Genomic DNA, 21,835 nt, shown 5'->3' with positions numbered 1-21,835 from the left:
TCATCTCCGATGGTTCCACACTCATCCCCAGAACAGAACCATAACTAGAAATCGGTAAAGTTGTTGAGCCAAAGAATGGAAAACTGTTGTTTAAGATATATTCCATACATTAGTGAGGGCCCAACATGACCCAGGAGAGGGCTCAGCCCAGAACCCCTGATAGATAAACAGCTGCACACAGACACAATCACACATTCCCAGCCTCATGCTCACACACAGATATTCACATCCACTCTCCCAACATACTGAAGAGAAAAAAAATGTCTTCCTGATGGTAGTTTCATTTATTGAGATGATGTGTAGCTAACACACAGAGATTAGCAGGAAGGAGATTTGGACCCTACACACCCTTTCTTTGGTGGTTTTTAAATTTTCCTCAAGAGATGTGGATTATAGGAACCCAAGCTTAGTTTTAAAACCGCAAATTATGCACAGTTCTAGTGCATTCAATAACGCGATAGTGTTCAAAAAAAGTCAAGCGAATCTTTAAGTAACTGCATATTTTTATTGTATTAATCAAAAACATTTTGACATGACATTTCACAAAGACCCAGGTATATTACAGTGCACCACATTAACTTTGGCCTTTGACCTCAGACTTTCAGCTACAGACTTCCCAACACTCCACTGTACCTTTGCCACTATATACAAAGCTCTGTTGTCCACAAAAACCATCAGGCTGAAGACACAAATCGTGTTCAAGTGAACAGTTTACTCTTGCACACAGACACATGCACTCACTCAACATACAAATACAAAAGCCTCTCATAGTAAGCTTTAAAAAAAACCACCACATCACATAGAATTGGGATATAAGGAAGATTTGGAACAGAGGGCTTTTAGAACAACAAAAGACTTTAATTGGACACTGTCTGCAGGAAAAAAAGCTTTTCCATTGGCTGTAAAGGATTAAAAAAAATGCTAAGGACAAGTCCTTGTCAGCAGAACATGAACACTAGAGAAATAAATCTACATTTATAAGGAAAACACAAAAGTCCACAACAACTCAGCTTATCTTTCCACATAAATACATAGGAATAATAATGATATTTAACATTGTGCTTTCTTTACCTCTCGATCTCTCATGTCACCATGTCATTGTCAGATGCATTAGCCACAAACTTTAGTCATGCAAGTTCAAGCACAAACAAAAAGCTGGGTGAAAAAGGGATACTCAGGCATGTTTGACATCACTGCTGGTTCAGAACTGGTTGGTGCACATATGTCCAAAGCACTGATCAGCTGCTCCCTTAAGCATTGAAAATCCACATGGTTAAGTCAGTCCAGCCCTGCTCAATGTGGTGTCGAAATGCTGAGTGTCCCTTTCGTAGGCGTCATCGTTCAGTTTAGTTTAAAGACTTAATTACACATCTATAACAAAGGTACATAAATAACAATGACAATGATATCGTACATCTAAAATCCCCACGCAGACCCGGATTGTGCTGCCTTGCTTTTAACTGGGATGAATACACTAACTTAAGGTAATGTGATTAAAACCATGATATTTGGTGGTAGCAGCACAAAACATATCGGTACAGATTTTATTTCTGTAAAACATAAACACGTGTTTTATCTAAGAAGACCCACCAGTTCCTTTCTTGCATACTGGTTATGACATACCAAAGTACCACATACAGGCTCCTTATCTGAGCCTGTTCAAGCAATGAACACTAGGGGGCAGGCTACACACACCATGTTAGCACAAACAACCAACGAATGTGGTTTCTTTAAAAATAAAACACCTAAAGACTAAGACATTTAAAAAGGAAAACCTTGCTGTCCTAACCGAGTTTACATCCTCAAGCAGCATCCAATGATTTCAATGACTGCAACACTACATAACAAGTGGTTACAAAGTGTATTTTTTTCACAATCTGTAGAAAACGAATTGTGTGAAATTTCGTGTGCTGAACTAGGAATCCTGTACTCACTGTGTATCAACTGCTTATCTATGCATCACTAACAAGTTAGGATTGAACAGTGCGAAAGAAATGTTGTACCGCTTAGTATACAGAAAAGAAAAACCTTATTCTCACTCATAAATATCATGCTAATATAGATATATTTATATATTTATATACTGTTCTGTAGCCCAAAAAATATGGGTTGTCATATTTTGAGTCTGCTTAAATCCTCCCCCTTTCTTCTGACCTTTCCTACCATATTTATCCCTTTCCCCACAAACCACTGTTCTCATTATTTATCTTTAATGCCAAAAATGCTGGAAGCAAAAAGATAGACAGTATGTAAGAATTACTGTTCTGAATTGCATCCAAATTATTTTAGTTGCATTTTTTTCTTTGCAAGTGATACTATGAGCTCTAATTGGGTTTCTAATTGTATTCTCAAATTGTTTTTTTATAGATTGATTTATTTGCTTTATTGTTTTTTTCAGCTTTTGCTGTTCCGTAAACATCGTATTCTTCTTCCACTTTATGGAATATGAGTACATTTATCATTACCCACTGTCTAGTGGTTTTAACCAGCAATATGATTTTTTAGTAAGAGGTCAGTTATGACTCGTTCCTAACTAAGACCACATACACTGACTGAAATAAGTATTCTGATCAGAGATGCACCGAGGAAGACTTCTGACATCTGGTGATTGGAAATGGCTGATTTTCAGCTTGACCACTTCAACTGTTTACCTCTAGGTCTGAAACCTTAACAAATTAAGTCTAGAACTGTATCACTATATGGAAGTGCTGTTTCTTCAAGTACCAGTAACCTTTGAATGGACTTTAGTGGAAACTGGTGGTCAAATTGGTTGACATTTTTTTTCTATTGCAGCACTATAAAGCTCACACATGCTGTTAACTTTAACTGTAAACCATTTGAAGTCATCACCTGTGTACTAACATTAGCAGTAAAAGAGGAAGTAAATCCTTCATTCAAAGTAATATTTATAAATATATCCATAGCGACTCACCATCGGTCCAGATTTTTAACAGATGAAGCACTGCTACAGTTGCTGCATGTGAATGGTCTATGTTCTTTTGGGCAGGTCTTTCAGACATTATTTATTAAATGTCTGCGGTACAAGAGTCCCACAGTGATTATAATTTTGTCATCCATCCATCCACCTGGAGGGTTTCCTCCCGTGCCAGACTGTATTCTAACCACACGCCTTATCCACCTTAACTGACTCATCTCAATGTGGAAGAGCACTGACTCAACTCTAAGTCTACTCTAAAATTGGCCAGAAAACCCCGATCGGTGCATCTCTTTGTTTTAAGTCTGTTGCTTATGATGATACAAACTAAATGTGTCAATGGAAACGGCTCCAAAAATAAAACTGACTCAACCCCACAACAAATTTATAACATTTTCACAAATAATAATGTGTTCTGCGGGTGCTGGTAACTCTTCATGGCTCCAGGGTGTAATTTGTACAAATGACAAGTGGTGATGAGAATGGAAGGAGGGCCACAGAAAGATGTTTGTCAATTACTCTGGCTCTTACAAATGTCACTGCAACATGCACATACATTTTAAGCATAATTACTCGTTTTCAGTTCAAGACTATATTTTTGCATCATTGTTCCAGTTGTCACTTTCCCCATTCTGTCCATATTTAGATCACTTAAAGAAATGTTATACATAGAAGAGTGCTTCTCAAAACCTTTCGGATTGTTCATGAGTGGCAGCAGTGTGTTGTCCAGAGAGTAACAGGTAACACACTAACTATTAAAGTAGTGTAAATGGCTTGTAGAATAAGCTGTAGATGTGTGTGTCAGTTTATTGCCTCCTCATGAGGGTGAATTTCTTCTCGCGTATTTGCTAGAACACGTGACTATCCTAGTGAAGAAGTGTAAAGGGATCGTGCAGAATCAGTTTGGGCAGTAAGGCAGCACATGCAGGAAGCTGGTCACAGGGATGAGGAATCAGGGGGATGGTGTACCGTATAGTGGTGGTATCCATAGATAAATAAACACAATACAGGAGGTGGAGTGTGTCTGTGCATGTCTTTATGTGTGTACTTGTATATGTGAACACCTCCATGAGTATCTGGTCTCTCAGTTACTTTCTTTCACTCTCCCTCTCACTCTTTTTCATCCGTTTCTCGCCGTCGTCACTCCCGAGCACTGCGCGGTGCCCGAGAGCTCGGTTTCCCATCATGGGTCCTGCGGTTTCTCCCCTTTCGGATCTCCTGGAGGTGCTTCCATTTCTTATTGGCCGGTCGGACAGCAGGACCCAAAGGTACGATCTCCTTCCTCGGAGACTCAAAACTCTTTGACACCTGGTCGGCACCAGCATGCTTTCGTGCCCAAACTTGCTCACAAATCTGGTCAACAGTGCTGAGGTTAGGGTGGTCCACCAGCTGCATGAAGTCCCGATACCAAAGCTTTTGATTGGTCAGTGAGGGAGCACCTCCGCTGCGAGGATCTAATCGCACAGGGGAGTCGGAGGGAAGATTGGAGATGGAGGAAGACGTCGATGGTACGACTTCTAAAGTGATTCCCAGCAATGTCTGGGTGAATCCGTGCTCCATAGCGTGGCATTGGTAGACACCGACATCTCTCTTGAGAACCCGACGAATCAGTAGGCCCCTGTCTGTCTGCAGGATACGTTCATCGAGACGTACCTAGAGTCAAAGATATGATTCGGTTCAGCTCGGACAACATGATTCAATTTGTCTGTTGAACTGTCTCTATGCGGCCTGGTGTTTTTGTTCCCTGAGGGAATGACCCACCTAAATTTTGTTGCCAATGATCAAATGTCCTCTGTCTACAGAGAAAACTGAGGCCCTTTCTGTATTTAACCATTTCACTCCTGGGTAAAGCAAATGAAAGAGCTACTAACTATGGAATATTTCTTTATCTAATAGCTTTCTCTCCAAGATCATGCCACAATATCTTCTGCTATTTATCTATATGGATAGAAATTATTGACTTGTAAAGTGTCTTAAGATTACATTTGTACAGAACTGGTACTATGGAAATAAAATGTAATTACTTTCTTAGCACATCTAGTGAAATTCTTCTTTGCAAAATAGTTCAACTCATTCTGAATCGATGGAGTGTTTTAGAGCAACAGATTTCAAGTTTGTTTTTGTTTTTTACAGTGTCTTAATTAAACACTAATATAAAATCCCTAAAGTAAGTCATGCCACCAGTTTTGGTTCTTTGTGTGATAGTGCAAATTGTGAATCATTGTTAGCAGCAATATTTTGACAGATTCTGAAGAGAATAAAAATGAGCGTGTTTTTCTGATCAGTAATTTAGGTAATGCTCTTATGAAACCCAATCTGGTCAGTGGCCCCTTATGGGTAGAGTTACTCTAATTACATTTTCAGCTGTCATGGGAGGTGAATCATCCAAAAGTCCTGAATTAGAGCAATAAGAAGCAAATAATGAAGTGGATAATCTGATAAAAACAAAACAATACGGTGACCTCAGACAGCATCGTTACAATGTGCCTTCATCCCCAACTCGTCCTCAACCTTCGCACTCTCTCACCTCCTCTCTCGGGTTCTGTGGTTGTTTCTGATAAGTCCAGGTGACTCTGGCCTGAAGGGATTTGGGGATACACTCCAAGAAAGTGCTGCTTCCCTCAACTCCATACAGCTTCCTCTCTGCAACACGATGCTTGTGGTGGTCTGAAGGGGGCAGAAGAGACAAAGATATAATTATAGGCTTGCTATATTTCATTAAAAAAGAAAGAAAAAAAAACACAGTCTAGAAAATATTTGCCTTTCGGTACCTTGGCTTATGTTGTTTGGAAGGGCATTTAAAAAATATATTTAGACATGACAGTTCTTGCACATGACAGGAAAATGTATGATTCCTCTATACAAGAGCATTTCTTCTCATTATTTATCAGAACTTAGTGAATTGACCCAAATATTTACACATGTTTTGACTTCTAAAGTCCTAACTTAATGACACCTTTTGTTTCTAAGCCTTGTCTAAAACGAATGAAAGAAAAAGAAAAACTATTCAATAAATACAGAGGATAAAACTTTAGCAGCAGCATGGGGCTTTAAGTGGAAACGATTTGGTGTAACCTGCCAAACAGACTGACCAGCCGCTCCAGTCACATCAGAGACAATTGCGCTGATGTTCATCAGTTTTACTCGGCCTGAATGCCACATGATGTAATCTCATTACCCAGGAGCTCTTTCAGCGGGAGTGATTAGCCTGATTTCGTTGTGGTGTAGAAACACAGAGAGGGGCTGAATGCTCTCTTTGTGGTCTGAGAGGACAGATGTCACCAGAGGTGAAGCGTTTTGGCTGTTTTGCCATGAAGACAGTAAGACGTCACATACCAAGACTTTCACCATGTCAACACAGGAAAAGGCACAGACAGTGTTCATGAGAACATGTAGAATTAAAACCTGCTACATTCTACATATTTTTGTTTTCACACAAATTTACCATTAACAAACAGGGCTGTAACAAGATCTTATAGCACAGAAACCTTACAATACTAACACTCAGTACATTTACTGTGTTTTTCACTCAACACTGTGCAGTTGCTATTAGGCTTAGGGGTAAGAAAGGAAAGAGTTCTTTAATTGCCCTGTTGTGTTGACAGCATCAACTAAAGACTGACCATCAGCACTGATAAATGAAGCCGTGACCTACAGCTACATTTATTTTTAATGTAATTTCAGAAAATATATATATATAAAAAAAAACTGCATCAGCTGGTTGAAGTTGGAACTTTAAACTGAGTTCAGAATGTTTATATGATGAACTATGAATGTGAATTACGTAACTTTGACCTGACCAAACCCAACACAGATCTAGTTTAACGTAAACTGGTGCAAGATTGGTCACCAGATTGCCCATCAGCGTTCACTTCCTAAAGCATTGAAGAAGCTCACACCAATTTTAAAGTACCTATGAAGCAGATTTTTGTTAGTGTGACAGAGAAAAAAACACTGTGACAAAGTGACCAAATGTACAAATTAACTTTAATCACACAAATAGCACAACTGACTAACTATTACCAGTTGTGCAAAAGTTGGTTTGTGATTCAGAGCCTCCTGTCAGAATTGAAGGTCTATTTTTGTTTTCAATAAACCCTGTAATGTATTTGATAAACTGTGATTCAAAATATCTTGACTTATCACACCTGAACTTGGCAACTCAGGACTGAAAAAGATTCTTTATAAAAACAAAGAATAGAGATTTCTAAAAGCTTTAGTCCTAAAACAGAAAAAAGAGGCAGCTTAATGCACTTTAGTCATCAGGATTAGACAAGCAAAGCACAATATATGGACTTAAATGGGGAAGGAGATATTCTGCAGAGCCTTGTAAATACTTTTGCTGGTTAATGAAACCATAATTCTATTCACGGAAACAAAACAAAAAAATGGCGATTAATAGTTTTCCTGGAAATATTGTAAAAAAATATCTGGTCTCCTCTTGAACCCATTATTCTACATCCTCATAAGCTGACTGTATCATTACACTTCTACTAATAAAATTTAACTGGGCTGCATTTTACAGTGCGAGTGTTGTAAATTTACCTCCTGAGCAAAGGGTGTTGGGGTCCCCGTTCCTTACATCCTGTCGACGGAAACGTCTAAATGGAATATATAAAAACAAAAACTGGTTATAGTCATTTCCACTTTCTGTCAAGACTTCCATTTCTTTACAGCTACCTCTCCATATGGTACGTATGCCGTAGACATTTTGTCACAGACCTCTTTGTATTCGGTAGGTAACGAGTACAGGACGTTCCGTCCCAAGCGCAGTATGGATCTCGGGCCAGGCAGCACTCGGCGCATGCCTTCCCATAAACACTGCACCGGTGAAGAGGGACTTGGGCGATTCCCGTGTCCGAGCCGACGTACAGCTGTTGCTGTGAAAACAGGCAGGGGCGAGATGGAAACGTTTGACAAAAAGGCCTAAAGAATGTCCATTTATCAGAATAGAAAACAGCTGGAGTTATCTGTCATAAATCAAATCGTTTATATCTCTGTAACCGTGACGACTGTGGTAATTTATGACGCCTTTAGGTGATTTGAAGTGAACTTTCTGTAACCATTCCGATTTAGTGTTGTCACTAATCACCTTCTTTTACTGTTTGTTTTTTCAACACATGGCCTCGAGGGTGGTCATGTTGTTAGCATGTTTCTGAACAGGAGAGAGTCAAAGTAAACTTACCCGTTTGGAAGAGATCTGCATGTTAATAACAGATGAGGCATCCTGAAGAAAAGAATGGATTAAAAGAAATATTAGTACCCTTAAAATAGAAATAAGCCCTTCGTTTGTAGCAGTTAAAGACACACAAACATTTTTAGAAAGCAGTATTTCAAAAACTGCTCTGTAGAAACAAGAAATGTTATTATCATATAAGACGACTGTAAAAAAACGTGAACATTCTTACGTTTTGCTTTAAGCTTCTCTCTACTTTAAAGCACAGATATCAATCAGCGTTAGAACCATTAAAAGCAAAGTTTTTTTTCACATGTTTACACATTCACTGCCCAGCTTGTAAATGTAAAGCAGTCTTGGAAAACAGTTGTTGGTTGAAAGGGATAAGAATAATATCTAACTGAATGATCCAAATATTGTTACTGTTTTGTCAATGTTTTTTTTTCTATTTCAACACTATTGCTAATTAAAATATTCTTTTAAATTGCTGGGTAGGGTGCCCGTCTGTTAGATCTCCAAGCTACTAGCTCTTAAATGACCATTCTCCTGATTTCCTCCTCCACACTGTATAAACAAGATCATAAATTGATTTGTTGTATTTTAAATCAAATTTTCAGTTATTTTTTTTTTTTACTTTAAGCAGCATTTTTGATTGTCTTGACTTTGTTTTTCATCATATTTAATGTCTGTTTGAAGACAATTGAAAGTAAGTTGGGAAATGTGCCTTTCTGGTCACTTAAAAACAGTGGCTGCATTGTTTTCCTATAAATTGCTGCTGAACTGTTTCTGATATTTCATCTAATAAAAAATTAGACAGGTTAGGCAAAATCATAAAATGTGGTATTTATTTCTACTTTCTTGTACAACACGTTGAAGTTAATTTAGTTCTTACTTTGAAGACCTCCAGCTCTTCCAGTAAAAGTTCTTCCATGTTGTTCCAGCTCTCCTTGGGGACACTGATCACCTTTAGGACTGTCCCTTTGTCTGGAATGCCACATGCTCATTATCTCCCCATCATTTTCATTTCACTAAAGAGAAAACGCAAAGTGAAGGAGAAACCGTTCACGAACCTGTTCCGATGAACATGACATCATACTGCCCATCAGCAGCATTGACTCTGTCCACGGCGATCTGTGTGAAGCTGTACTCCACGTTGGTCCTAACGAACACAGGCCGTCGATTCATGGGGTACACCGGGTTGTACATCAGGGGGTGGTGACGGGCAAACTGGATCACATCATCTGGGAAACCTTTTGTGGATTCAAAGCTCCCAAATGTCTTACTGGGACACTAACGGAAGGAAAGGAGAAACACATTTTGTAGTTTCCAGAACTTGCTAAAACATGAAAATGAAACTGCTATGACTGAACTCATCCGTTCCATTCAAAAAATATTTTTGCCTTTGGTTTTATACAAGTGGAATAAAACATCTGACTCATCAGTGTTTCAGCTGGTTAAGAATGCACCAAGCCCCGGTTGTGCGGCCGCATTGAGGTCATTATGGTGTGAGGGCTGTCAGGGACTTGGAGGAGATTTACTCCAGGTCAGAGTCCAGTTTCTCTCTTTAATTAAAATTCCAGCTCTGGATTTTCTGAATACTTAGGAGCACTTTAGCACCTTGAGACATCTTAGCTTAAAGCTAGCTTATTTCTTCTTATATGAAGAAATCTGACTCATTTACTTTGGTCCAGCCTGACCGTAAGCCTTGCAAGCCTGTGGGATCTGTATCTGAAATCCAAATCAGTAAAAATGCAGTTTTACATTATTTCTGTTGCATTATTAAAGTATAACTTGCCTGCTAACTATGCAGTATGTCTGGAGCTGTTGTGGCCTTATAAATGAAGTTCAGCATGAACAAATCCTGCTGACTGAAGGCTTCTGTGGTTGGTGGAGTGTCAAACCCTCATTGATTGGGACAACTGTGGAAATGTTTTGCACGGAAAACTGGTTTTTAGCACCATACTGGGTTCTCTGAAAGTACTGCCATTAAACTGTTTTATTAACATTATTTCTGTCACTGGCATTACATGGTTTTTTTGTTTTTTTTGGCCAGAGTCAACCCTGATTTGATTAAAAGTAAAAAAACATGAAGAAATAAATTTAAAATGTAATTTAAAAAGATGCAACATAAGGATGGAGGTGTGCTAAATTTTAAGGAATAACCTTCTTAAGAAAATTGGCTTTAATTATTTTAATAACCTGCTACGATTGGACGTTATTACAGTCTGTCTGCTGTTTTGTCAGTTATTAACATACCATTCCTGGGCGGGGATAGGGCACTTTTCCCTGGAAAGGGACCCATTGGTAGTTAGGCCCCTCTTTGTGTGCAAAGGGCCCCAGGAAGGCCCTCCGGATGTCATTCATGGAGTAAAGACACACAGCTGAGCCTTTAAACACACTGCTGCTGGGGGAACAAGAGGAGCAGGGTTAGATACAACAAACACATGCATGACATGTATGCACTTTGCTTCCTCGCCGTTCACTTTCCCTAATGCACACCCTCACACACTCACTCCTGCGCATAAACAAACATGCACATGTGACTCGACTCTGACCTGGAAGTAGAGAAGACAGTATAGACCAGAGGGTTCTTTTTGTCCCTCGTCTGCAGCAAGAACACGTCCCCTGAGGACAGACACACACAGACAGCCGGGTCAGGTGGCGGTAGCCCAGAGGTCAAAGGTTGGGAAAAAGATAAACAAAGCCCTATGGACATGTCTAACCACTTTAAAGAGACATTTCGCTGATTAGTGGGGGTCATGACATGAAACAGAATCCACCGCAGCTTAATGCGGATGTCAGGAAACTCAGTCTTGCTTCTTGAACAAAGAAGCCTTAAAATGTTACGATTTTATAGAAATAAAAAAAGTTTACAAACTAATGAAGTAATGTTTTTTTTAAACAGATAACTCCTATAGTTTACCAACACAGTTTCACACACAGATTCTCTCTACTTTTGGCCTCAGGTGCAGTCCCAAGCTCATCATCTAGATAAGAGACTCATCGTTCACATGGAGAAATGTGAATGGCAGGTGCAGCCCGAGGCGGGGTTAGGGTTTGGACAAAGTCTTCCACTTAATTAACCTTTCCTTCCGTCATGAGATGAGCACAAAGGGAGGCCATATTGTGGCCCGCAGAGAGTTTCAGACACTTTATCAGTCACATCTTAAAAACTCCTGCCGCAGCTGGAAAAACCACATGACAACAGGTCTGAGAAAAACATTACATAACAAAAAGTCTTTTGGAGAAGGAATTTTGGAGAATATTGAATATTATCGTATAACAATTGATGAATTTAAAGCATATTTATTGATGTATTACATATTATTTGGTTAAAATGTAATAAAACTTAATTCATAAAGTTTTTTTTTATTATAATTCACATTAAAAGTAAAGATGCTGGTTCAGACAGTTGTTATTGTTTTGATTTCTTTCAATGATTGGAAATGGAGGGACAGAAATATCGTAAGACATACAAGAATCATCAATCCTACTGTAAATCTGCATAGCACTTTAAATTCTGCCGTTTTACTTTAATCTCTACTTTAATATGGATCCCTTAAGGTTAAACGCTGTAAATGCTTTTAAATCCTGGTGAATTGATCACGTTTTCCTAACATCTTCTCCGTTTACACCACCAGAATGTGTTTCTGGGTAGAGATCCAGAGGAAAGGGTCAGAAAATCTTCCAACTTTTTTTCCCCCCCGTTTAGCTTTTCTTGAAGCCATATAAATAATCTTTTCCTTGAATTGTACAGCAGATATTGTCAGAAATGGAAACAGGAAGTATACATATCATTCCAAAGATTTCATATTTTTCCTACGCTGACTGAAAATCACTACAACAAAAGTTGAGGCACTGAAACCAGGTCAACCTTCTTCATGATTAAATTAACAGACCCGAACAGAACCCGAACTTCACATATATCTGTATGTTATATGATACTAAACCTAGAAATATCCTTAAATTTGTAGTTTCATTGGAGTACTTCTGCTCCAGTGTGTGCCCTGTACACTTACGCAGCTCGTCAAAGTACGTGTCACTGCCATCAGCTCCTGGTACTGAGCAGATCAGACGGGTCTTGAGGAATGTTGTCCATTTGTTCACCAGGCTTCTCTGTCCACCCATGTCATTCTGACAAAACAAAACTCAATTATAATCTGATTTTGCATAAACAGAGTTTTTAATCCCAATTTTCCACATTGTTGGATGTTGATTAAGTGACCTCTCACCCTGCATAACTGTCCAATGCGCGAGTAAGTGGACTTTCCCAAACCTTGAGCTTCAACCGCCGTCTCCCGGAAGAAGAAAAATATCTTGTCGTCGTCTGGATTTTCACTCTCAGGGACCCAAAAGGAGCCGACAAACTTTGGTTCTGGTTGGCGGAATTAAAGGCAATTAACGCAGCGTCAGTCGTCACACCACGTTGTCCCATGAGGGCGCTTGATGCTTATTTACAAGACAAACAAAAGTACACGCACCATTGAGCCAACGTGAGTCGTGCTGTTCGGTGCGAATCGAGGGACGTTTGCCCAGACTTCTGAAGATGGTGAAGTCTCGTCCCATTAAGTCTGTGGCTACACCTGCATAAAGCTCATCACCTGGGAAACACAAATACTGCTTAGTCTATGCCAGATTCAGAACATGCATGATTTTTTTTTTACAGTTGGTCACATTGCAGCCATGAACTTCAACATGTTTTCAACACGTGACAGAGCAACACAAAGTAATTTGTAGTAGGACACACATGGTTTTCAATAAAAAAAACAAGTAAATAAAACTGGAGAGCATGACACAGTCTGTCTCTGAGTCAACACTTTCTAGAACCACCGTTTGCTGCAATTACTATATGATGTCTTTAGGGAGTATGTTGTTTTGTACAAAATGAAACCAGATGTTTTTCTTAAAAAAAAATAAAGGGTTCAGTCAAAGTGAAAGAAGAGTGACTGTAGCCCTCAATAAACCTGCCCACTAAACTTTGATCATTATGACAATAACAGGTTTTCTTCCGACTTGACGAGTATTTGGCTCCATCCATCTTTCCATCAACTCTTTCCAGCTTTCCATGATGAAGAAACGCCTACACCCAGCATAATGACACCACATTGTTTAACCAAGGAGGATGGAGTTGTCAGGCTGATGTGCAGTGTTAGCCTCCCACCTCACATACGTTCATGTAGGCTGAAAAGCAAACATTTTCTCTCATCTGACCAAAGCACCTTCTACCACATGTCTGCTTTGTCCTCTACGACTGTCAACGGGACTTAAAGTGTTTTTTTCCACAGTGGTTTTCCTCGTGCTGCTCTTGCATGCAGACCAGACTTGGGCAATGGAGAACTAATGACTGTGCTGTCAGCAGATTGCTTGATTTATGCTCTCCTCACGTGGCCTGTCAGCTTTAGGTAGCCACATTGTGATAGGCAGTCTTTCCATGTTCAGATTACTGACTGAACAGTGCTGTGTGAGACCCACAAAGCTTGGGATATCAGTCTGTAATCTAACCTTGCTTTAACTTTTAAATATTCTCCCTGACCTGCCTGGTATAATCCCTAGTATTCGTCCAGCTGTTTCTTAGCTAATGTTATCTATCAAACCACTAAGATAGATAACATCTATCTTAGTGGTTTGGCAAACTTACCTGTCTGCCAAACAGGTAAGTTTGGCAGAAGCCAAACTTACCTGTTTGGCTTCTGCAGGTTGCAATGAATTAAGCTAAAAGGTAATAGGGTCTACATGATTTTGTGTTGGTCTAGCACAAAACATTTTATTTCAATAAAATAGAGTTTGAGGCTGAAATTGACACAAATTGAATAAGCTCAATGTTTATGAGTGTATTTGTAAGGCTTTTCAATCACAGCCCAAAATATGAAAACCGGAGGTAGACCTAACCCATACTAAAACAATCAAGCGAATAACCAGATGAGAAAAGTTATATAGGTTCAGTTACCGATTAGCACAGTTGCAGCGTTATGCCGAGGATCGTATGGACTCTTCCCTTTCCCGTCCTCAACCTTAGAGGGGTCGATCCTAAACACATGGTCCTGCCAGGGAACCAGAGCACAAAGAAAATGATTGTTACACTACAGCAAGCAAGCTCACCTGTGAAGTGCCGGATTCAAACTGTAACGAAGTGTATTTGTGTTGGTTCGCATTTTGTTTATTCCTCACCTCCATCCTGTGTCCCACCTCCACAAAGGCACAGGTTGGGTGGAAAGCCCCGGTTCCACAGGCGTACAGGTGGGTTCGGTTGTAGTGGTGCACAATCTTCACGTAGTTCACACAGTCAGACTGAAACACACAAAGATTGTTCTGGAATTAATTTTGCTAGGAGCTTAAATAGTGATTTTTCTTTTTTGTGTCATCGGGTTTAATAATACTTCTCCTAAGCATCATGAACTACATACATGACCACAGATTTCAGGTTTTTACAGGAAGCTGTACCAGGCGAAGGTTGGACATTGTGTCCTTCAGCTTATTGATTCACATTCCTCACATAGCTCCTCAACCTCTGTGCCTGTGACAACACGGCCAAGTTCTTAGATCAAACTCCAGCACACTGTTGTGACGCTCTTTGTGTCCTGGCTGAACACACACATGCCTGCAGAATGTTTTTATAAGAGTGTCTACAGCTATTCGTGCCCAAATCTGAATCCAAATGAATTAAAGTTGACAAGTTTACCTCAGATCTTTAGGCTTTCAAATGAAGTATTTAGTTGATAAAGTACAAGAATGAACTAAACTGAAAGGCAACTTATGGTAAACATCATTACCATAATCTTTTGCAACACCCGATACCTTCAAAACCACTTCTTGTCATCTTTGTCATCTATTCCTCTGCACATACGTTGCTTTCAGCATCTTGACCTCTTTCTGATCCTTCTTTGTCCTATCGGATAGCGTGTCATTGACCCCGAAGCACATCTGTCCATCTCAGAGTCACGTTACAGTTAGCATGTTCTCAAGGGACAGCTCATAAATGACTTATGGTACGCTAAGAGACTACAAGATACATTAACTGTGCAACCTAAGAGCAGTGAGTTCTGAGGGAGCTGGCCCTTAAATAACGAGAATGTGGACATAATAATGAGCATAACCATTATGATCATTAATGGCATTTTTCTCTAGGGGTATAGCATCATATGCTGATTTGATTTGTCTGTGGAAAAAAAATCGCTGCGCTGTATGCCTTAGCAGCAATAATGAGCCGGAAATACAAAGTGTCCACTGATGCAGTGACACTCAAAGCACTGGCAGCAAATTATGCAGGTCATTAGTAAACATACAATATCAACAAGAATGGACACTAAGAGAGGAAGGATGGAAGTTGGAATAAGATGTTGAGGTTTCTGGGAAATTTGCATTTGAAACTAATCAGATGTTGTTGTTTTTTTAATAGTGTCCAGACCACAGCACTTGTTGGCTGAAGTAATGAAACCACCTTGGTTTAACTTCAGATTTAGACTTTTGTATTTTTGCACAATAGTCTGGAATGAGATCAAACTCTCAAGGTTCAAAATGCAGTAATAAACAGGCCTGTGATTGACAGTGATGCATGAACATATTTTCAGATTTCCCTTAATTTGTCTGATTAAAAACCATGAATTTCTATTTTATGGGATTTTCTCTGGAAGACCACAAGTGACCTCAATTGGAGAGTGAAAAAATGAAACAGTTTATATTTTATGTTTACTTATAAAAAATGAGAAAGTGTCCATTTCTAATCATTCACCCTTTCATCTGATCCTCCAAAAAAAATAAATAAATAAAATAACTGCAGAAATATAATTTCTGTATAAATCCAGCTGTTCTCTACTCTGTATCGTATCCCGTTAATTTGAACTTGCTACAGACAGATTACTAAAATTAAATATATCCAAAAGGACTGTTTTAACAAACAGATATTCAAATGTAAGTGTCTAAAGTTTGACTCAACCTTTTCAGTAGATGGAAGATGCTTGACATCCTCAACTTAAATATCAACCCTCGGTGTGTGTAGATGGGTTTTTATTTGCATGTCCGTGTCATCACATTGTGAGACAGCCTGGATGGCTGCAGTTCATTGATGTGACGGGAGAAAAAGACACAGGACAGCATTTAAAAGATGCCTAAGAGACACACAGGACAGACACCATGACTTATGCCAGCAATCACATCTTCTCAAAGGGGGGGGTTTGAGGATCGGTCTGTGGATGTGCTGCTGGGGGATGTTTAAGGGTTCAGTGACCCTACGACCTTTCACTGACTCATTAGTTGAAACAGTGAGGAAAGAAAGCAGCCTGCGACCTCAACACGGCCTCACTTGACGTCTCACCTTCGCCTCTTTCAAAGCTGGATTGTCCCATTGAGGACGTCTGTTTTCCCCTCTAACCTTTTGTCTTTTCTGGAAATTATTAACCTTAAAGATCAATTAGTTTTCTGTACGCCCATCTGTCTGTTTTGATAAATAATTGCAGCAATATAATTTCATCAATGCCCCAGCAATACTTTTACAAGTTTTATAAATATTTATTTTATTGTATTCATTCTTTTCTTTATGAACAACAGCTCCCTCTATGCTCTCTTTGACATTTCACATTCCCCACATGTGTAAAACTCATGTTTTGGTTATCGCAATATATCTTTAGTTGCAATGGAATTAGAGCTCATCTTTCACTTCCCTTTTAAACCGCAACTTTATGCAAACCATGAACCTTTAATAAAGTTCATAGCTGGGTTTTGAGTTTGCACTTGACTGGGTTGGTGGTGCACCACCATTAGATGAACAACACCGCACAGTGTAATAGCCCTGGAACCCCTTTGACCACCTCTACTGATCAGGATGATGCAGATGAACTGGCCAGTGTGACATTTTCCTCCAGGGGTAGGTGGATTTTTCTGGACTTTGGCTTCATACAGACTGTAAAGTAAATGGATTTCCTTCTAAAACAGTTGTTTCTTATTGATTCAACATTAATTCTGCAATAATAATTTGCAATGGACACACAAGTTTATACTTACAAAATTTTGGCAAAGACATTGGTGGCTTTCAGGAGCAGCATGGTTTCATGTTTACATATTTAATGAGCCGCCTCACGCAAAATTCAAGGGTTCAAGGTTCCTTGTTCAGTTCAGTTTCTCCTACAGACTTAATAATATGTATGTTGGTGTTATATCTGTGCATTCCAACCTGACCAGTAGTATTTTTCCAACTTAGTGAACCATCAAGGATGTATTAATGGCACAATGATTCTTAGTCACTGAGTAGAAATGAGAATGGAGCCTCTGTTGTAATTAGTCCAGGAAAAAAGTCCATTGTAGGTTTAGAATCCTATAAAGCTATCATTTGTGCCATTGCTAAGCCTCATATTCATTTTAACAGCTACTTTTAACTTCCTGGCAATGCCACTGCTTATTCCAGCAGTAGCACCAACTCTCTGATGAACACCTTGGTAGTCAGCTGCTCTACTGTGAAGCTTTGGTTCTGAGCTGTCACAACTGTCTTCACTCTGTCTGCAACCTTAAACCCTCACAGCTCTGAAAAATGTTTAACAATAACCGATATTTATTAGATTAATCCCGTGTCACAAGCCCCAAAAAACTCTTGCACATGCAACGGCAACAGTGCCTTGTTTCTTTCCCAGTGAAAATATTCTAGGATATTCTAACTGTAAAACCATAAAGTATAACTCTGGGAAAATTCAGTTAATTCAAAACTGATTACCACACTTTCCACCCCAAAGTTCAAAGTAGTAGGTTGATGCAGTAGGTGTTTAAAAATGGCCTGAGAAAAACTACCCTGGTTCCGAGGTTTCCTGAACGGAGAATGCAGTGGCAATCGCTTTCTCCTGTGGATTTAAATCCAGCTTCAGTGTCACTCAGAGTCCTGAGTCAGACCAAGTGTCTCGGTGAAGTGTCAACTGTTTACAGCTGCTGTCTAACTGTGTTTATGTGAACACGTCTCTGTTTGTTTGGATGCTTTCCTGTGTATGCCTGTCTGTTAGAGTGATGAACCGTGGCGGTGCGGGAAATTGTTTCACTCAATTTACTGCCTTTTATAGTAAAGGCCACACTAGGTTATTGCCCAAAACGCAATATTAAAACAAGCTTCCCACCCTAAAAACATGAAAGAGTTTGATAATGTCGGGGGGGATAATGTCGGGGGGTGAAAAGGAAAATATCGACGTATTTAGGTTAAAACAGTTAAGTTGAAAACTTGTGCAAGGAGAACAGAGGATGAAGACAAAGAGAAGGAAAAAGTGTGTGAGGCAGAGATGATCCATAGAGATGGATGGACAAACAGACTTCTCTGTAATTTGGGTCAAAAGTGTAAGGTCAGGGCTGATCCTGTGTGGGTGAGTTTCCACTTAGAAACCAGAAAAAAAAGGAGGAGGAAATGAGGAAGAAAAGGTCTACACAAGTGAAAAGTCAATCAATCAACAGAACTAATCGCACAAAAAAGAGATTTAACACTCTCAAGTTTTTAAAACTTTCTCACTCTTTTGCTTAACCTATTTGCTTTTTTTCCTGAAACAATTTTAATCCTTTTTTCACCACTTATCACCACCGTCATTACTTTCTCTTTCAGACACACAAACACACTGAAACTTGAACATACACAGTCCATCTTCTGGTCATTTGAAACTGGAGCCTGGATTTTCGTATGAATGGAGCTCGTTGTCTGTCTGCTACAGCTGTGCAATCACACTGATGACGGGTTTGCTTTACACACACACACACACACACACACACAAAGAAACACACACACGTTCTGGATACTTTATACACACCATATGGAAATAAATGTAAACAGAGCTTTATAACACACAGAGGGAAATCAATGAAATATTTATGGAGACAGTTTTGTGGCACTTCTCCACATTCTGATTAGACAGTAAAATATAAAACGTATTAATTGAATAAAAGATGCACAAAAAATGTTGCAAAGGACTTAAAACTCAAAAAGATGTATGGCCTTGCATGCAATTCATTCCTGGGTGGCCTTTGGTAATCCTTAAATCAATTAGTGAAGTAGAACCAGATTTTACATGCATAATTAAATGCATGACAAGCTGTGACACCAGATCAGGGTAAAAAAAAAGTCTGTTTAAATTTAAACTACTGACCAAATAAAAGATACTAAGTACATGACAAATCAAATGTACTGAATCTTGAAAATAATTATAGTTAGTGATCTGGTATTTTGTATTTTTATCTTTTTATTATCTTTTTATTATCTTTTATGTTCTTTGATAATCATTATTCTTTTTATTATCTTTTTATTCTTTGTTTGATAAAACTTATTCTGCTCAGATTATTGTGCAAATTGATCATGCTGTAAACTCATACGGATCACGTGAACAGGGCGTGCTTGGCTCTGGTTGACTTGGGTTGGGCTCTGATTGGTCTGCTGGTTCACGCTCTCAGCCCATGATTGGCTCATGGTCAGAGAGCGGCTACCTCTGATTGGATGGCTCGCCTGCAAGGATGGAAATGGCCATTCCCCTTTGCATGCAGGCATCCCTTTGTTTAAGAGATAAAATATGAAAAAGCCCGCGGTTTTGGTCAGAGTCTGCTGTGGATCGCGTTCGAATGCCCAGCTACGTTGATGCTGCTTTGTCTCTAGGCCGAAGGCTCTCCGGCCACATTTCACGAGGTAAGCGCTGGTAACCGAGCATCACGTGTTTAGTCAGAGTGTTTTGTACTGTATTCTGTGGGGAATAAATCGAGCATATTTGTTCTAGCAGTAACAGTGTTTGATGCATGTTATTTTGCTGTAATCTGTGGGGAAATAAATCGAGCACATTTAATTCTAGCAGAAACAGCATTTGGTTTCGTTATTGCCGCCGATCTCCTTCGACCCTGATTTAAAATTTCATAAAACAGTTAGTTTCACATGCTTTGACTCAGTTCCTTCCATGCTGTTGGTCAAGGTCACATGTTTTAAACAGCTACAGGTTTTTTTATGTTATTCAATCTAAACATGAACAACAAATAAAAATAATCTGTTCAGTTCCAAGCCAATAATCACAATTCCATAAACTCTGTTTTTTTAATGAATATTCTAGCACACTATAAAAATACTGCTTTAGGTAAATAAAGGTCTTGCTTTGCCTTCCAGTGAATTTCTGTAGTATGCATAATTTGATGCTGCCATATGGACTTCTATACAATGTCAGCTGCTCAAAACGTAGCTATAACAAAACAATAATATTACTTAATCTGAAGTCTGTTAGCACTGAGGAAGAATCACTCACATCGAGATGCTAAATGCATGAAGTAAGTCCAACTGCAAGTAAGTCCAACTGCAGCCCAAATATTAGGATTCATGAAGCTAATATTTACTTGACAACTCAGTGGTACTGAGAGACTGCCAAAAGTACAGAAGCTACACCAGATGATGATTATATTTTCTAGAAAAATAAAATAAGGATAGCTCATGGTCAAATATTGTACCTGTGCAAAGATATTTTTAATTTTACATAATTTATCCCAATATATATATATGATATACAAAACAGACAGAACAATATTAGTATATTTAATCAAATTCATGATTTTCCCTCATATTTAGACTGATGTAATGGGTCCATAGACCATTATACCTAACAAAATAGGAAACAGTGTAACTACAGCTTAACCGTAATCATAGTACAAGCTGCTATGCCACAGCTCCAAAGTAATTTGATCTCTATAAGGCATCTACACCTTCGGGTTCTTAGGTGTGGGGACGAAACAAAACAAATGTTTTTGACTTTTCATCAGAGTGTAAATCTCAGTCGCATGAGGTTTAAAATAACTAGCTATTGAGGAAATGATCTCACCACATGGTAGGTCTAAAAGTAGGGGTGCTGCACCTATTATTGCATGTTATCAGTTTACATGCTGTGATCCTGTCTTGTGATGACTCCCATGACTCCAGTGGATTAAAAGGTAGTATTGTGTTGGTCCGGGTAGGAGTGGACACCTCCATAGACCTTATTTTCATGCTCTGTGTAAAGTGTGTGATGGCTGTGGGCTCAAAAGAGGTCTGATGTTCCAAAGGTTCATAAACAAGAAGTTATGATGTTGTACTTTTGTAATTGTGCTTTTTAGCTGGAAAAGAAAAAAAATATGACGATAATTCTGACTTTTCCCCCGCAGTAACATTTTTACTGAACTAGTTCTTTACCAAGCTTGAGGTTTTGCTATTTTTATATTTTTCAGAGACACTTTGTAAAGGTTTTCTTTTGCCTGATTCTATGTGAGTCAGAAACTGAAAAACAAATAAGAAGGAAACAGGACTTACAGTGATGTCCTTTCCAGCCCAGTTACACTCCTCTCTCCAGTCAACGGGAGCTGGCCAATAGATCTGAAAAATGGAAGAAAAGGTTAGAAATATATCAGCCATTTAAAAGATTTGTAAAGACTGACTCCAGTTTTTAGACATTTTTATTTATTTTTTTTTTATAAAATGTCATCATTTTAACTCCCAACTCACTTCCTGTTTCTTCCCTCTGTCTAAGTCTGTCATTTCCGATTTCATCTCCTTTGATACCTTCTTCCCCTGCACATGTGACCACAAAGTGTAAAAGACATCAGCTACGGTGAACCTGCAATGCCTGGCCATAAATCAAACTCACCCACATGCCAAAGTCCATCAAAGCTTTCAAGTCTCACACGTCAAACATGTAATTTACTCCAAACAGCTGTGGACACATGTTGCCACTAGACTGTGTTTTGCTTATGTAGCACACATAACTATAGTT

At 39.0% G+C, this 21,835-nt stretch overlaps 1 protein-coding gene across 3 annotated transcripts in view; it reads right to left on the bottom strand.

Moving 5' to 3' along the window:
• Positions 1-488: 488 nt before the first annotated feature.
• The window catches only part of LOC103155925 (semaphorin-3B), a 78,649-nt gene continuing 57,302 nt past the window's right edge, over positions 489-21,835 (bottom strand). For 2 of the 3 annotated variants that reach the window (XM_016663920.1, XM_016663921.1), the window contains 15 exons: positions 21,376-21,438; positions 14,280-14,399; positions 14,059-14,152; positions 12,593-12,712; positions 12,344-12,486; positions 12,131-12,245; positions 10,667-10,736; positions 10,368-10,515; positions 9,182-9,401; positions 9,004-9,095; positions 8,121-8,162; positions 7,658-7,815; positions 7,481-7,536; positions 5,463-5,602; positions 489-4,588 (listed from right to left, as the gene is read on the bottom strand). In XM_016663920.1, the coding sequence (XP_016519406.1) occupies positions 4,076-4,588; positions 5,463-5,602; positions 7,481-7,536; positions 7,658-7,815; positions 8,121-8,162; positions 9,004-9,095; positions 9,182-9,401; positions 10,368-10,515; positions 10,667-10,736; positions 12,131-12,245; positions 12,344-12,486; positions 12,593-12,712; positions 14,059-14,152; positions 14,280-14,399; positions 21,376-21,438 (2,094 nt within the window). In that variant the 3' untranslated portion in view covers positions 489-4,075. The remainder of the gene's footprint in view (positions 4,589-5,462; positions 5,603-7,480; positions 7,537-7,657; positions 7,816-8,120; positions 8,163-9,003; positions 9,096-9,181; positions 9,402-10,367; positions 10,516-10,666; positions 10,737-12,130; positions 12,246-12,343; positions 12,487-12,592; positions 12,713-14,058; positions 14,153-14,279; positions 14,400-21,375; positions 21,439-21,835) is intronic. The other variant, XM_016663922.1, reaches the window with a different exon arrangement.

This window comes from Poecilia formosa, unplaced genomic scaffold (genome assembly GCF_000485575.1).
Source record: "Poecilia formosa unplaced genomic scaffold, Poecilia_formosa-5.1.2 Scaffold456, whole genome shotgun sequence".
In the NCBI taxonomy this organism is placed as follows: domain Eukaryota; kingdom Metazoa; phylum Chordata; class Actinopteri; order Cyprinodontiformes; family Poeciliidae; genus Poecilia; species Poecilia formosa.
The sequence above is the reverse complement of the archived record's forward strand: the minus strand, read 5'-3'. Positions and strand labels throughout refer to the sequence as shown.